Below are 16216 nucleotides of genomic sequence, written 5' to 3'. Positions count from 1 at the left end.
TCTTTTAAATAACCCGCGACATTGTTCTCGAAGTTACTTTCCTCTGGTAACGTCTGGTGGCATTGCTTTATAATCTTGTTGGTGTATTTGCATTTCTCAGGGCCTTCACAGAACATGCGCATGTTCATGTCAAGTGTAGTGCAAAGGAAATAATATTTTGGCTTTCGGGGGCCTAAAATTAACTAAAATGGTGAGCACTTAGTAAATTTATGGATTATGCTAATCCAACGATCCTCGTGACTTAATTTTACTAAAAAAACTACAGTTTCCTTTATATGTTCACGACAGTGTATTAAAAATGTTAAAGTAACCTATCGTGAGTCAACGTTACTGTTCCCTTTTGCATTAAATACAAATCAATTTCGTGACATACCTTCTGATTAATGACAATGCAAAATAATATATGATCTTTTTAGTCTAATAAATTACATTGTCACGAAGGTATTATCACATTTCTTAGAACCAACAAGGTGCTACTCAAAGTAGTAACAATAGCTATTGTACATGCAACAAAATCTTTGTTTATACGTTCTCGTCCATGTTGATTTCATTGTTATAAATTTAAAAATTGTGAAACATCATAATGCATACATACATGGTCATGAGCAGATTTTTTATTTAACGTGATATTCAATGTTGTATGGTAGGAGAACTTATAATTTTTTCTATATTAATCTTTGGAATATATAATAATGTAATTCTAATCTTTGTTGCAGCATAAGTTAAAGTTCTCACAAAGAGATAAAGTGAAGAAATTCATAACTTTTACACACACTGGAGAACAAACTGCAATATATTGTTTAGCACAAAATGATTGGAAGCTAGACTTGGCAAGTGATAATTATTTCCAAAATCCTGAGGCATATTGTAAAGAACCAAAAAATACAGTAGATAAAAAGAAATTAGAAATATTATTTAGTCGATATCAAGGTAATTCTATGAAAGATGCTTGACACATAATAGCTATATACACATAAGATTAAAAATATGCCTGTAACGTTTGCGTAATGTTTAATTTGATAATTGAAATAGATCCAAATGAACCTGACAAGATTACAGCAGATGGAATAATGAAATTTTTGGACGATTTGGATTTAAGTCCTGAAAGCAAATTAGTATTAATCATTGCATGGAAATTCAGAGCAGAAACACAATGTGAATTTACTAAAGATGAATTTATGAATGGAATGACAGACTTAGGGTAAAGCAAATTTTGTAATGTTCTTTTTTCTAAAAGAATTGAATCCTTTATGTATTATTTTAATACTGTTTATTAAACTTATTGTTTAGAGTGGACAGTATAGATAAATTAAAAGCCTGCTTAAGTAGTTTAGAAAATGAATTAAGGGACCCTCAAAAATTTAAAGACTTTTATCAGTTTACGTTTAATTATGCAAAAAACCCAGGACAAAAGGGTCTGGATCTTGATATGGCAATTGCTTATTGGAACATTGTATTAGATGATAAATTTAAGTTCCTCTCTTTATGGTGTCAATTTTTACAGGTATGATATTTAATGTATATGTACATATGAACTATAATATAAATATTCGTTAAGCGTAAGAAGGAAGCTTACATATTGTCTAGCTAAATTATGATACAAAATACTTAACACAATTTTTTAGGAACATCATAAGAGGTCAATTCCAAAAGATACATGGAATTTATTATTAGACTTTGCACTCATGATCAACCCAGATATGAGTAATTATGATGAAGAGGGAGCTTGGCCTGTACTGATAGATGATTTTGTAGAATGGGCACAACCCCGTATTCGTCAGTCCCTCTAACATCTTTTTGTTACATCTTTAACTCCATATAAAAAAAGCTTTATTTATTCAATTATAAAATCTTATATTCTTCAAGTGATACTTGATCATATTTTCCTGATAGAGCATCATTTTACTTTGTGTACAGAATATGTAGCAAAGGAGTATTGCAATTACTAGGATCAATTTAGTGTATAATAACTCCGTACTATGTAAACAAAATTATATAAGAGAAGAAACTATTGCTTATAAGCAATAAGTTAATTTGATATAAAATTGCAGGTTTTATATCGTTTAATCTCAAATTATGTAATTATTAAAGTTTTACATAAGAGTTGCATTATTATATATCTATCTGTACAAAGTAATATGATGTGATCAGTTTGTTCAAAAAAACAATAACAGTAAAAAAATGTTGCTCAATTACCGAAGGTATTTGCAAACATCGGAAGAAATCGCTGACTGTGTTCCTTTGCACGAATTTGGCTTCGAAAAGGAAAAATCATAAAAATGATTCATTTATACCTTTTTGTAGATAGTAATTTCTAGAAATTACGTTGTTAAAAATTGTTATTAAATAAATTTTACGACATTCTACAGAACACTTGTAATATACATACAAACAAAAGAAAACACAGAGAGAAATCTGTATTTTAAACGTATTGCTATTTCGGCACTGGTATACTTATCTTTTTTATAATCACCGGTTTAAATGGTGACAGAAAAAGATTTGTTTTTGTTTTATTAGCGAAGAGTAATATTTATATTGTAATTCTGAGGTATAATAGATGTTAGGGAAAATAAATTAAGAATTTTTTACAAGTTTAAATTATGGGTTTCATTTATAATTAGTGCAGATAAAATATATTTTTTTATGATGTCATAAAAATCGTGATTATAAATATTTATTGGTTCCAAGGCATGTTTGAATCGAGTACGCATCAAATAATTAAAAATAATGAACAACTGATAAAAACAGATTTAATCTTCATAACAGACTTTTTGCTTGTACTATAAAGTGTTGAAGTTATAAATAACATTTTCAGTTTTGTATTTTCTCCCTACTTCACAATGCAATATGTGATTAATGCTTTTGTAGTTTAGTAAAGTACATCAATTTACTACTAATCATTTTAATTTATATATAATATAAAGAGATTAAAGAAATATAATGTAAAAAAATATATATCTCTGCAACTTTATGGTTAACAGTTAAGGAACCAGAACATTATATCAGTTTAGATATATTGACATTGAAAGGTGCAAAGTAGAGAATTAGCAATATGAAAAATACGTCGTCCAGAAATTTTGGATTATATTTTATAAAAATGTTAAAATAGGTAAAATGAAAACAGTTCGTAACATATGCATTCAATATAAAAAGGAGAGTCCAGTAAAATATTGTCAGAAATATGTTTGCGCAATGCAGAAAAAAATTCACGAAAAATGTATATTACATTTTATTTAAGTAATACTAAAGAAAATACGACTTTCAGACTTAAGCTACTTTATTTTTTTAATAGTTTATGCATTGCGTAAACACTAAAAAATTGTAATAGTTTTAGGAAGAAATTGTACATAATGTAAATAAATCCGTCAGTCTTAATCTAAATAATATGTCTAATTAAACAAAAAGTTCCATGATCATTTCATACATACACACATCATAATGAAGTTTTATATATAAATTTTACTTTTTTTAAAGTATATTTGTATGTATATGTATAACTTTAAAAAGTTTACATATTGACACTTGAAAAGTAAGCATTATGTGTTATTGTTTTTTGCAATGATTGCCACAGTTACATACAGGATCACAGCCACAGCATGGTGAATTGGATGGATATAAAAAGGCTAGCTCATATTGGTTTGCTTTTGTATTGTAACATTTATTTAATATATCCTTCGTGTACCAATTGCATAAATGTTCCAAATTCTCTATATATGTCTACATTATTTTTTTTTACTGTTAATATGACATGCATTACTATCACTTAAAAATATAAAATATTGCAGTATTTATCAAATATTGAGTTTGCTATATATAGTTACAAATCCTTACCTGTGCAATAACTAATCCCCGATTTGGATTTGTAATTGTACTATGACTATGAGAGTCAAAAAAAGTTACCTACAGATAAAAGTTTTACATAGAAACATTTTTACAGATTTTGCTAATTTGCTTACCATATAAGTCTTTTCTTGAAATATAAACAGTACTGTTCGTCCACAAGTAATAAGAAGCATAAATAAATTCTTAGACTTTGGTGCTAAGTACCATTTGTGTAAGAAATTACTTATATGTTGATATAAACCTCTTTGAATTTTTTCATGAAATACTTGAAATGTCTATAACATAATTAATATTGTTCTATATCCTATCTCGTCGAGTAAACAAATTCTACATAAATTACAAAATCATTGCAAAATAGAGATAATAAAATGTAAATTTAATTCGTACCCATTCTCTCAATAGACTCAAACTTTTGCCCCCAAGTCTCAGTGCCTCTTCTGTACTGAGATAAGGATGAGAAACTAAACCTTTTTTAACAATCCATGCATGAATAGTATTACCCTCTATCATAGCTTCAGCTATGATAGCAATAAGTTTAGGAGATTTTTCCGCATCGTATATTATTAATCCTGTTTGAGATATTCGTTGAGCAACAAGGAGGCAAATAAGAGTACATGCTTCGCTAACTAGAATTGTGTTAAAAATTATATATTGTACTCGGAACTAGAAGATAAAATAAAAGAGAAGATATCTTTTTTACTTGTTTGTCCTGGTGGGAATCGACTTTGTGAAAATTCCTGATTATACCAAAGTACTTTCACGTTATTTTCGAAATAGTTTTTCGTATACGAAGACAAATAAGAGTTGAGCAATAGCGATAAGGACATAACTCTTTATACAAATTTCGGTTGACGTGTCATTTATTACTTGTAAATTTTTACGTTTGAAAGCATTTTTTCTTATCTTGACTTAGTATGTTCTTACAAAAAATTTAATGTTCCAACTATTAAGAGCCATGAAGCTAGTTGAGCGGTGAATTTGTTTTTATATTCACGTAAATCGAATTAGGAAAGTTACAATAGAAATATATGTACGCAACTTCGTACTAATAGAGCACAATTGAATCTTTAATGTAAGTTTTTCTTGAAAATAAGACATTTTATTTTCTTTTAAATGGCTAGTATTAGTGCATTTATTATTTTTATCTTGGCCTTTAATAGTACAGCTCTAGCGCAATCAATATTAAGCAATTATTCTCCAATTATTGAATTTAAAACAGCAAGAAAACGAAAAAGTATGAATTACCTTTTACATTTCATATTCACTGTAAAATTCAAATAGAGCTTTAATTATTTTTTGTTTTTCTCATTATACACACTAGCGCACTTAACGCTTATTGTATAAAATGAAGAAACATTTGCTATATGTAACACCATAACAGCAAAACCTGAATATATTATATATGAATCTCACAGTCACATAAATAAATGTATACAGTTTTAAATAACAGAATCCAGTACGATAACGCTATTACTATACTGTGGATATAAAGAAAATACCTGTATGTATACATATGTATATATATAATATATATATTTATTTACATTTAATATATTGTAAAAATGGAAAAACCTAAATAATTTTAAATGATATACATTATGTTAATTGAAATGAATGTTCTCAAACAACACATTATTGTTTAAAAACTTTAATTTCTAAATTGATAACAGTTTCCATGATATTCTGGCGCTTCTTTCTCTTTTGATGCAATAAACGCCATAAAAATGCACTATTAAAACAGCGGTACTTTTAGTAATATAATTTCTTATGTTTAATTTCTTACATTTAAAAATTAATATATTTTTCTAAAATCATTTTTTCGTACTTTTTTAAGAGTATGAACACAAGTATATATTTATAAGTGTATAATACACTTAAATGACTCAACAGAAATAGTTCTGCCATAGAGATGCATTGGAAACTGTTTGCCATGATTAGTTTCCATTGTCAGAATATCAAATTGATTCCTCCGTACCTAGAAAAGATACCTGTGCACTTCATTATACTTTACAACTAATTTAGAATTAAATGAGTATCAATTACCATTGATCAAAACGATCTGTACGAAGGAGGATAACGCGACGGTATACTTGTCTTAATGTGACGTGACAAATGTTCCCATCCTAGGATATTTGCAAGTTCTATACATTTCTCATCAACTTCTTTTAATGGGTTGTCTTCGTAATAACGCAACAATAATTTCAAATAACGACCATAATGATTATTAATGTGAGCATGCCACAGTGAAAGAGCAATGACCTGCAAGTAAAGAAGTATTTTCTTTTCACATATAGCTACTTTAAATAAATAATAATTGTTAAATAACAGTAACCATATTTCAAAATTTCTTGCCTTAATGTCAGTTGGTTCAGCGAATTTTTGTACTTCTTGCCAGTGATGTGTTACACTCTCTAATAAATGTTCATATGACTGACGATCTCCCTCTCCTTTTTTTGCACTATGTACGTACAATCGCGCTAATGCACATCCTTTCTTTACTAATGCTTTTATCAAGCTAAGTTTCTGTTTCTCCATAGTGGTTCTAATTTTTGCTGCATCGTCACGTTGATCGCTCTTCAAGCCATAATAGGCTAAGAGCTTATCTTGATCAATATTTGTAATCACGGCATCTGCGACAGTTATTATTTGATTTGCTAGAGAAACAGATTCTTCTGAAATATCATCGTGTGGTACATGACGTCGAGCTTCAGGTGAGTCCAAAGAAATTAGCATGGCAGTGTGAACAGGCAGATGGTCAGAGAAGAGATTCTTTAATTCTCCATAGAGTAGATTTGCATATTCTCCAGGTTCTATTAGTAATAATACCAAATTAATTATATTTTCAAATAATAATATAAAAATGTGGACATATGCTTGCATCAAAAACAATAGGACAGGTTTTTTATAAACTTGTTTGAAATGAATTATTCTAATGTACGTATACGTTTATGTTTGTGTTGAAATTATGTTGTTAAATGATATGTATTACTACTAATAATTTCTTTTGAACATCACAAAAGAAAAGACAAATTATAGTAAATTATTTGTTATGCATTTTACATAGTCGTGCATTGGAAGAAAACAAATGGCTATAAGAAAATTCGATAATCATCTAAACGGAACTGAACAGGGTTTCAAATCAAATTTTGGAGTAACGTTTTATTGCACTCTAATGAACTTACTCGTAGAAGGCGCTATTTGTTGAATTGAAACCGGAAAGAAAAACAAGATATTTATATGATGCTAAACCTTACACAATATGTAATTATATATAATCAATATTAGATAAGTGAAAAATCTGATTACCCAGCTTTGTAAGCCAACTGCATTTGAAATCCCTGAGTGCTTCGTTGTATTCATCCCACTTAGTAGTTTTTTCTTTGTTTGATGAATGATAGGGACTACTGCTACTACTGCTGCTACTAGATTTTTTATTTGGTTCAGATAAAATATATTTAAACGTATGGAAATCCACCTTCCTCCCATTATCATCTTTGCAGAAGGTCAGTGTACCCTGTAAGTAACTAGCATTTCCTAAGGCAGCACCTCTGGAAACTCTTTAAAATGAAATACAAATTTCGTTTTCTTTCAAACAGATTAATATTGCCTAAGAATCTCGCTACAACAAAATGTTATAAACGAAATCAAACGTGAAGGTAACAAATTAAGATAAAAAGGAAGTGTATAGCATTTTTATGTTTAAAAAAGCATACATAAAGCATCATACCTAAAATATTATGTGTATATAAAGCAAAACCACTATGTAAAATTTATTAAAAATCTTCTAATATGCACAAATACACATATTGATCTAAATATTCAGATCTAAAATGTAAGCAATAAATAAAATGTTTTTTAAATAATAAAGCATGTAAATTCACGAAACTAAATAAAAATGTAGATGCAATGAAGTAATGCATAAAATAGAAGTATATCTATTAAAGAAAAATCTGCTTTAATTATTGTTATTTTTAATTAGAAGCGTGTAAATGTTTAAAAATGTTTACAGAACGAATGCTATAGACTTACTTGTTTTCAGCGCTGCAGTGCGGAACGAAAAAAAAAAAGAAAATTTTCTTAGTAATACTTTAGAAACAGTTGATTAATAAAAAAAAATATAAAACAATTTTTTACAAATTATCTGATCTAACATTTTTTGAACGTACACATCTTGCATATATACTACATCTTACATTCATGCACCAATTTTTATTTGCATAAAGAAATAATATATTTACTGCTACATGCAAAATGAATGTAAAATAATAATCTTAGGAAGGAATATAAGCTATGCGTGAATAAACTTTAAAATAATTATGTATTCTCTTTAATATCATAGTAAATAATAATCCTTGTCATATATAGTATTTAAAAAAATATATTATGCTTCAAATAAGATACTTACTTGTTTTCATTCGATAAAGGAGCAATATACAAAGGAAGAATGTGGCCGGGTGGAACTGAAGCTGCTATCATTTTCTTGCCACCGATAATGGCTTGTGACTGACTGGCATATACATCTAGACTAATTGGATTACTTAGCGTGTGACTTAAAAGGAACGGCATTTCCGTTAATCTATCAAGTAAATCTTTCTTTTCATGACGTACATGTATTTTCAAAGTATAATCGCCTTTCTCTAATTTTTGATTAGCATACTGTAATAAAAAATAGCATTATTTCCTCATTGTTTCATATTAATATACTCGTTCTTACTTTTGATGGGTACGCATCTCCACAACAAATAAGTTGTTTATTAGTATCATAAATCATCCACATCTGACTATCATATTCACTTTCATATAATAAATCGCTAAGCAGCGCGGCATTTGGAGTTACTTCAGTCGCCTTTGCACAGTGGAACGTATATGTTAATTGCAATTCATAAATTTGTCGTGAAGGAGGAATAATATCTCGATCTCGTAAAGGAGCAATCTTCGCGTCAGTGGGTCTGTAATATTAGGAAAGAAAATAGAACTACATTAATTCATTTTCGTTGATATACATCGTGTGCAACACTGTTACTTTACGTACTTTAATATTTGTACGGATGATTTAAGGCAAATACTGGGCACTACTTCTTCGTTTCTAAGAGAACTTCGCACTTCTAAGCGATTTATTCCATCTCCAGATTGCATTGTAAGATTCCCATTTATGATATGAACACCATGAAATTCAATGAAGTAATCCACTAACATGTCACCTATGTTTGCCCAATATTTCGCGATGACAACTTCTAAGATCAATCCTCCCTATGAATAAAATATATTTCTTATTTGATAACACTAAACGTTTTATTAAAATGTATAAAGAGAATTAATAATACCTGAACAGCAAATGGATGAACAATTTCTGATTGAGAAGTAACAGTGAACAACTTATTAACTTCAAGAGTTTTACAGGACAAACGTGGTTTCAGTTGAACGCTATGAATTACAAATCTTCCAGTTTTATCTTTTTCTGTGCTCTTCAATCTAACCACTGAATTGAATTATATTAAAACATTCATTTTATGTGTTCAATATTGTACATATGAAATAAATATTGCTGAAAATGCATACCCGCCCATGTTGCATCTTCAGGAACGAGAATAAAATGTCGACGAATTGTATTCGGTTTAAATAAGATATTTGTATATGCTAAGTCTGGAAGGACCGCAGTTTTTGGCAGTGTTTGTGGCTGCACTACAGTTATTGGTATTTGGAACACTGGTCCTTTTGCAACGTCTGTTACATCATACGCTCGTACACTATAAATGACAATTAGTACTGATATTACACGTTATTAATATAAAAAAAATATGTTAGTCCGAACGTATTTACCTAGTTGTATGAACACCTTCGGGTAAATTAAATCCATCAATTTTAATAGCAAATGCGCGAACCATATTCATTAAATCAAGATGCGTTGGAAAATGTACCCAAGGTGCATCGCATACCAAAGTTAATTTCAAATTGAAAGCAATTTTAACTGCGGGGTCTGTAAAGTATCCAAGTATTATAATAAATCACATCCAACTAGAACATATAGTATTACAGTAACATATGTAAAATTATACCAGTATTTTCGCTATTAAGGAATACAGGTTCAACGTTAATAGCATAATCTTTTGATCGATCAATAACACCGCTTCTCATGTGGATTCCTTTAGCGTTATTTGGACCACAGTTAATAGTAAATCTTATATCCCTTTCAGGTACGTTATTGTAAGTAAGAAGATTATCGAATGCACGCTCGACTTGTAACAGCCCGGACCCTTGTGCAAAAGGGTCTAGATTTTGTATATATAGAGCTGTATTTTCAAGCGCTCTTTTTATGCTATATGGAGAAAGAGGATAACCTTTGGCAAGAAGTCCTGACATAAGTAATGCTGTAATACAAGTATCATATTAATATATACTTCTTTTCATTATAGTAACATAAACTTTATATTTTAGAAATGTCGATATATACCAATAGCTCCAGTAACATGAGGAGCAGCCATGCTTGTGCCATTCATGAGTTGACTTTTTCTTAATGTAAAATTGGGAACACTAGTTATAGCTCCTCCTGGAGCACATACGGTGATTCCGGCTCCACCATCGATCATTGGACCTCGAGATGACCACGTGTATGACATGCCCGGCATTTTTTCTCTTAAAGAATATTCAGCTACCATCATATCAGGAGAAACATAGGCACCAACACTAATCACACTGTTAGTACTAATATCTGGTGGTGTTCCTATATGATTTTAAAATGGATGGGATGTACTAGATATTAATGTTTCGAGTATATATTTAAAATTTTCGAATGATCTTTCAACTAACCAATAGTACACAAAGCAGGTCCACGATTACCAGCAGATGCTACCCATGTTACACCAAATTTATCAATAACTTCATTCATTAATTCTCCTATTCTCCCAGTGTTAGACCAATGAGGATGTTCTCCATAACTCATATTAATTACATGTATTTTCTCTTTGTGTTTCATTACATGTATCATTGCACGTATTATTGCAGTTCCTGTTTCCATTGTACCGATGCGGCCATCTCCGACACCTAATGAAATAATTTGAGCACCAGGAGCTACACCATTTGATTCAGGATTATCAGGAAAATATGCTGCTGCAATTGAAGCTACGTGCGTTCCATGACTTGCTGCAATATAACGAGATTAATTGCAGTTACGAAAACGAAATAAAATAACGAATCGAATTTCATTAATACCTACAGCATAAACCAGCGATTTCTAACGTATTTCCGTCGTCGTGGACATTAATACTAATATTCAATTGATCTTCTGGTATAAGGGGTGCATATTCCCTTGTTAAAGTGTACTCGCCTAAAAAGACACCAGCTTCTAAGTTACCTTCTTCAGAAGTGTCAATGCATGCTCTATAACAGAATATAAACAATTAAGTCAAATAGCAATGTTTATAAAGGAAATGTTTTAATTGAAATCTTAAATATCCTGCATATATCATTACCTCCAAACTTCACCATCATGAAAAACAATACAGTCATAAGTAGGTCCTACATCAGAGTATTTTTTCTCCAGGTTATTTAATATTTCAACTCTAGCTTCAAGTTCTTCTTTTTCTAGCCTTTCTTTTAAACTGTTTACTTGTGGATTCTTTGCTTCAAATTCCTATGTACAATAGTTGAGTAACGTAAAAATCAAGTTGTTTCTTATTTATTGGAAAATTACATATCCATAAAATATTTGCTTATATCTTAATTAAAATCATTTTCTTGTTTCGAAGCACACTATTAAAAAATATAAAAGAACGTTACATGGTATTATGCAATGAATCAATGCCTTTACAATAGATTGAACTGCCAATTATAAATATAGCATTAGATACAGATCACTGTGACACATTGTGAAACTGGCCTCATTTGATTGCATGGTTCAACATATCCACAACAACCCTATCTTTGGATCACATGGTCTAAAAGCCTATTTACATTTTTGTTCTTAAATATTTGATGCTTTTAATTAATCTGAGAGCCAATTTAAAGATATCAAATTTTAATAAATAAATAAAATTGAAATGAAAGTTTCTTATTTCTGTGTGTATCATATGCAATCAAAATGCAATTATTAATTTATTTACTTGTAATTGCCTAGATGCTTCTGCAAGTGCAGATTTTTGACATGTGTCCCATGATCGTTTTTTTCTTTCCAATAATACTCTTTCTCTTAATTTTCCTGGGTATAGTGAATACAAATTTTTTACTCCTATGTGATACTGTCCAGAAGGATTTTTCCAATTGGATGGAACCTGAGAGAAAAATAATTTTCTTTTACTGTTATGTGTATCTAATGAACATTATTAATTTCAGAAATTATTTGAAATGTACCTTTAATTTACGACCAGTTATCCCTATTATATATCCATCAGGTGCTTGTACAATTTTGCTGGTATCCACATCTCCAGCTCCACTGCAGTCATATCTTTCAATAATTTTTGGCTTTCCATCTGAAGTTTCCTGTATTAAATGTATTTGTTATAAAATAGAGCATTTTATTTAAATTTAATTTTACTCCTTTGTTCAAGAAAATTCTGTTGTATTATCATTTCACAAATATCATACAAGAAAGGCTGATTCAAATTTATAAATTTTAACAGCAAAGAGGAATGACTAATGTATTTCATTTTAGTATTTAATCACCTATAATCCCATGGTAAACAATGTTCACGTTAATTGTTAATTTACAATAAAATTGACACAAAATAGCAATCAATGATTATATTACAATGTAACAAAAATCTTCGAGATTGAAGTAATTACAAAATAAGGATAAGGGAAAAGATGAATAAATTTAAATTACTAATTTCACATAAAATTATTCAAAGACTTCCACTTTGTATACAAAGAAAACACAAAGAAATTTATAAGAAACAAAAGGAATTCAGCAAGCCAAGACTTTTGACAATATATATTACTGCCAGAAATAAAATTATGGTATTTGGTCAAAATTTAAAAATGAAAGAAAAGTGGAAGAAAAAGCAGGGACTTGAACAATCGCGAGGCGTGTCTATATAAAAGCTTCACTTACCTGCATACCAGGAGCCCCAGGATCAATCCCTGAATCGAAAATTGCAATGATGACTCCTCTCCCATCATATTCAGGATATTTTGCAAGAAATTGAGTGACACCAGTTTCTTTTTTAGGTAAAAGACCCCAAACAGGAAAATTACAATCAATGACCTCTGCCATATTTCAAATGCCACTGCCACTGCAACTCCAGAAAAACTACTTGAGATGTTTCCTTTGTACTGCCACAGCCTTATATATCAATCAAAAAACAGCATCTGCGCCTGCGTGAGTACTCACAGAAAATGTTGAGGTTAAGTTATCGGCCCACGATACATCAGATCAAACATGGATCAAACAGACAATAAGAAACAAAATTTGTGAAACGTTTGCGTTATGGTGTTCAGAGAGCAGCACCAACATTACGTCAATAATTAAATAAAATAGCGCTTCAAGTATCGCAAATTTCGCGATAAAAGGTAATGATGTAAGAGGTTATGTCTTTTAATTATAGAAACCTGAAAATGACATATTTGTGGCGATTGAACATCTTACCTGCTAGATATCATGACGTTAGTCTGTGACAAGTTGATAGGGAAGTAATGTAAATATCTCCATGACATGTGCAATGTTGAAGCATGGTTGTCACTCCGCGAAAGATGAAACAGGTTGCCTTCTTCGTGATTTGTATAATATTAGGTAAATGTTGTTACTGTTTTCTAGCAAGCAGTTAATATTTCTTTACAGCTGTGAGCACTTGCCCTTGAATGATAAAATCAATGTCATATACTTATCTTCTTGCAGTGTTAGGATTTTACAGAACATTAGTTAATCCAGAAGATGAACAATCTTTCACCCGACTTCATCCAAGAGATCGTAAATCTCGTCTAGAAGATGTAAATGAGATTGAAAATGTCAATGAAAAAATTCAAGAGGCTGAAGAAAATGTACGTTACACTGATATCAAAGATATCGAAGAAGCAAAAATACGAATTCGTGAATTAGAGGGCAAACTGCAACATCTTGAAGCTAAAATTGAGAACAAAGTATCAAAGGACTTTCCAACAGTCAAATTTCTTAACTATAAGAATCGAAAAAGGATATTGGTGACAGGTGGAGCTGGCTTTGTTGGATCACATTTGGTCGACCGTTTAATGCTTGCTGGCCATGAAGTAATAGTTGTAGATAATTTTTTTACTGGCAGGAAACGTAATGTTGAACATTGGGTTGGCCATGAAAATTTTGAGCTTGTTCACCATGACATTGTTAGACCTCTCTATTTAGAAGTTGATGAAATATATCACCTTGCTAGCCCAGCTAGTCCACCACATTATATGCTTAATCCAGTTAAAACAATAAAAACAAATACATTAGGTACAATAAATATCTTAGGTATGTAAACACTGTGCCAACTTAGAGCATCGGGAATCTCACTTAAGTAATCAGTAAACATAATTATCCAATTATATCAGGTCTTGCAAAAAGGGTAGGAGCAAGAGTTTTAATTGCTAGCACATCTGAAGTTTATGGAGATCCTAATGAACATCCTCAATCAGAAACTTATTGGGGACATGTGAATCCTATAGGTATATATGAAAATAATTGCAACTGTATTTGTTTAATAAAATGTAAGATAGTAAAATAAAAATTAAATATATGATTTTCATAGGTCCAAGAGCTTGTTACGACGAAGGAAAACGCGTAGCAGAAACATTAAGCTACGCATATATGAGACAAGAAGGCATTTCCGTGCGTGTTGCCCGAATTTTTAATACATTTGGGCCAAGGATGCACATGAATGATGGTCGAGTAGTTTCGAACTTTATTCTACAAGCGTTACAGAATGACTCGATTACGATATACGGTAGCGGAAAACAGACGCGATCTTTTCAGTATGTATCCGACTTAGTCGATGGATTAGTTGCCCTAATGGCGTCTAATTACACTCAACCAATAAATATTGGAAATCCTGTCGAGCATACAATAGAAGGTAAATATGGTATTGTCAAATATTTCTAGAAAAATTGATCAAATATTTTATAGAAAATATACAACAGTCAATTGTAATTGATTACAGAATTTGCCCTTATAATAAAGGATCTAGTTGGTACTAATAGTAAGATAGTCGAACTTGCCGCGGTCGAAGATGATCCACAACGAAGGAGACCCGATATTACTAGAGCTAAGAAGTATTTGAATTGGGAACCGAAGGTTCCTTTAGCCGAAGGACTTAAAAAGACGATAATGTATTTCGCTAAGGAATTACAGAGGACGAAGCACTCTCAGAAAATTAGTATAAAACAATCTTCCTACAAAAACGATCACGATATAGTGGAGCAACTTTAGAAAACAAAATATCAATACGATTAATTTTTCCACTTTTAAAAAAGTGGTTTTGGAAAGTGCCATTATGCTATGGACCACTACGTGCCAAAAAATTCCCCGTCCAAATTGAATTTTTTATAATTTAGAACATCAACGAGTACATATTCTTAATTTAAAATGAAAGAAAAGAATCGTTCGTCTTTATGCAATTGATATTTATTTTAACTCTGTTAAGATATTTAACTGTTTACAATGACCCATACAGAATTTTATTTATTAATCGTATATAATAGTATTCAATAGTATTCAGTTCAAATACTGAATGCTTTTAAAGCATACTACTTTATTCGTGATAAAACGAAGCGATCAATTTATCGTATAGTTCTCAAAATTCTTTATTTAATGATTGTTTGTGTGGTGGTGGTGCTAGGGGAAATTATCAATATCCTTTTTCCCTGTGTAAAATATTAGGCTAAATTAACAATTTTAAATGATATTACTCTAAATTTACTTAATATTTCTATATAATCGATTTCCCTTCAGCTGTACATGTCTCTCTATCATTAAATTTTCGTGATGTATAATAGTGATATTAATTAATGTGCACTTGTAATTAGTTAACAAATTTTTCTGTCACAAAACTTTTTACCATAGAATCAAAACGTGTTTATAATGTTTTCCGAATGTTCTTATAAACCACAGTGCTTGAACGTTTGTAATATACTAGTAGTCGTACCGTGTGATACATACACGGTGTAAATGTACTGTAATATTGTACTGTAATATTTCGTGAGTATGTAAACAGGAAAGTAATTTTATACTGTACGAAATAATGTATTCTATACGAGTGTAAGTGAGTAAAACACTTTTTGTAAAGACAACCCTGTTTCGTCTGGACGACTCACGTGTTTAATTCATACATGAGTAACGATCCCACGGTGTAGAAGGAAATATAAAATTAATGCTTGCATCATAACATGCGTCTAACTATGTATCAAACGATCATGATCACTTCGTGCGACC

The 16216-nt window shown here is 30.4% G+C and overlaps 4 protein-coding genes across 8 annotated transcripts; 2 read left to right on the top strand and 2 right to left on the bottom strand.

Moving 5' to 3' along the window:
- The first annotated feature begins 36 nt into the window (after window positions 1–36).
- Window positions 37–3381, top strand: LOC100647346 (DCN1-like protein 1). 2 transcript variants are annotated; one of them, XM_003398152.4, is made up of 5 exons: window positions 37–190; window positions 717–930; window positions 1033–1201; window positions 1291–1504; window positions 1626–3381. In XM_003398152.4, the coding sequence occupies exons 1-5, from the start codon at window positions 188–190 to the stop codon at window positions 1788–1790; spliced, it is 765 nt and encodes a 254-aa protein (XP_003398200.1). In that variant the 5' UTR covers window positions 37–187; the 3' UTR covers window positions 1791–3381. The 2 variants fall into 2 exon arrangements, with proteins under 2 accessions (XP_003398200.1, XP_020720824.1); XM_020865165.2 differs by lacking the exon at window positions 37–190 and adding an exon at window positions 435–643.
- A 147-nt stretch (window positions 3382–3528) lies between these two features.
- Window positions 3529–5340, bottom strand: LOC105666124. The gene is made up of 5 exons (XM_012312465.3): window positions 4544–5340; window positions 4231–4469; window positions 3957–4118; window positions 3832–3900; window positions 3529–3717 (listed from the first exon to the last, which is right to left on the bottom strand). Exons 1-5 carry the CDS (start codon window positions 4668–4670, stop codon window positions 3544–3546), a joined length of 771 nt encoding a protein of 256 aa, XP_012167855.1. The 5' UTR covers window positions 4671–5340; the 3' UTR covers window positions 3529–3543.
- Window positions 5341–5475: 135 nt separating this feature from the next.
- On the bottom strand, window positions 5476–13277 carry LOC100647107 (tripeptidyl-peptidase 2). Of its 4 annotated transcripts, XM_048409375.1 has the most exons (21): window positions 13169–13277; window positions 12890–13087; window positions 12190–12318; window positions 11943–12110; window positions 11313–11473; window positions 11057–11220; window positions 10651–10983; window positions 10295–10564; window positions 9900–10211; window positions 9664–9820; window positions 9403–9590; window positions 9168–9322; window positions 8876–9093; window positions 8558–8792; window positions 8249–8499; window positions 7873–7884; window positions 7150–7400; window positions 7026–7037; window positions 6196–6653; window positions 5887–6102; window positions 5476–5818 (listed from the first exon to the last, which is right to left on the bottom strand). In XM_048409375.1, exons 2-20 carry the CDS (start codon window positions 13049–13051, stop codon window positions 5893–5895), a joined length of 3846 nt encoding a protein of 1281 aa, XP_048265332.1. In that variant the 5' UTR covers window positions 13052–13087; window positions 13169–13277; the 3' UTR covers window positions 5476–5818; window positions 5887–5892. The 4 variants fall into 4 exon arrangements, with proteins under 4 accessions (XP_048265332.1, XP_012167854.1, XP_048265334.1 ...); XM_012312464.3 differs by lacking the exon at window positions 13169–13277 and having other exon boundaries at window positions 12890–13126; XM_048409377.1 differs by lacking the exons at window positions 7026–7037; window positions 13169–13277 and having other exon boundaries at window positions 12890–13126.
- A 153-nt stretch (window positions 13278–13430) lies between these two features.
- LOC100647226 (UDP-glucuronic acid decarboxylase 1) lies at window positions 13431–16074 on the top strand. Its single transcript, XM_003398151.4, has 5 exons — window positions 13431–13567; window positions 13673–14260; window positions 14341–14454; window positions 14538–14858; window positions 14946–16074. The coding sequence occupies exons 1-5, from the start codon at window positions 13507–13509 to the stop codon at window positions 15212–15214; spliced, it is 1353 nt and encodes a 450-aa protein (XP_003398199.2). The 5' UTR covers window positions 13431–13506; the 3' UTR covers window positions 15215–16074.
- Window positions 16075–16216: the final 142 nt, after the last annotated feature.

This window comes from Bombus terrestris, chromosome 10, assembly GCF_910591885.1.
Source record: "Bombus terrestris chromosome 10, iyBomTerr1.2, whole genome shotgun sequence".
In the NCBI taxonomy this organism is placed as follows: Eukaryota; Metazoa; Arthropoda; class Insecta; order Hymenoptera; family Apidae; genus Bombus; species Bombus terrestris.
Note: the sequence above shows the minus strand (reverse complement) of the source record. Positions and strands in the feature narration are given on the sequence as shown.

Bases quoted from the DNA above. Each gene is read 5' to 3' on its own strand.
- LOC100647346 (XM_003398152.4), top strand. The intron at 931-1,032 runs GTAATTCTATGA...TAATTGAAATAG, and splicing joins ATTATTTAGTCGATATCAAG to ATCCAAATGAACCTGACAAG. The intron at 1,505-1,625 runs GTATGATATTTA...ACAATTTTTTAG, and splicing joins TATGGTGTCAATTTTTACAG to GAACATCATAAGAGGTCAAT.
- LOC105666124 (XM_012312465.3), bottom strand. From the start codon at position 4,670: ATGTCCTTATCGCTATTGCTCAACTCTTATTTGTCTTCGTATACGAAA. The intron at 3,901-3,956 runs GTAAGCAAATTA...TTTTATCTGTAG, and splicing joins TTCAAGAAAAGACTTATATG to GTAACTTTTTTTGACTCTCA. The intron at 3,718-3,831 runs GTAAGGATTTGT...AAAATAATGTAG, and splicing joins GGGGATTAGTTATTGCACAG to ACATATATAGAGAATTTGGA.
- LOC100647107 (XM_048409375.1), bottom strand. From the start codon at position 13,051: ATGGCAGAGGTCATTGATTGTAATTTTCCTGTTTGGGGTCTTTTACCT. The intron at 10,984-11,056 runs GTAGGTATTAAT...GTTATATTGCAG, and splicing joins AGAAATCGCTGGTTTATGCT to CAAGTCATGGAACGCACGTA. The intron at 9,323-9,402 runs GTATGCATTTTC...AATTCAATTCAG, and splicing joins TGAAGATGCAACATGGGCGG to TGGTTAGATTGAAGAGCACA.
- LOC100647226 (XM_003398151.4), top strand. From the start codon at position 13,507: ATGGTTGTCACTCCGCGAAAGATGAAACAGGTTGCCTTCTTCGTGATT. The intron at 13,568-13,672 runs GTAAATGTTGTT...ATCTTCTTGCAG, and splicing joins CGTGATTTGTATAATATTAG to TGTTAGGATTTTACAGAACA. The intron at 14,455-14,537 runs GTATATATGAAA...TGATTTTCATAG, and splicing joins GGGACATGTGAATCCTATAG to GTCCAAGAGCTTGTTACGAC.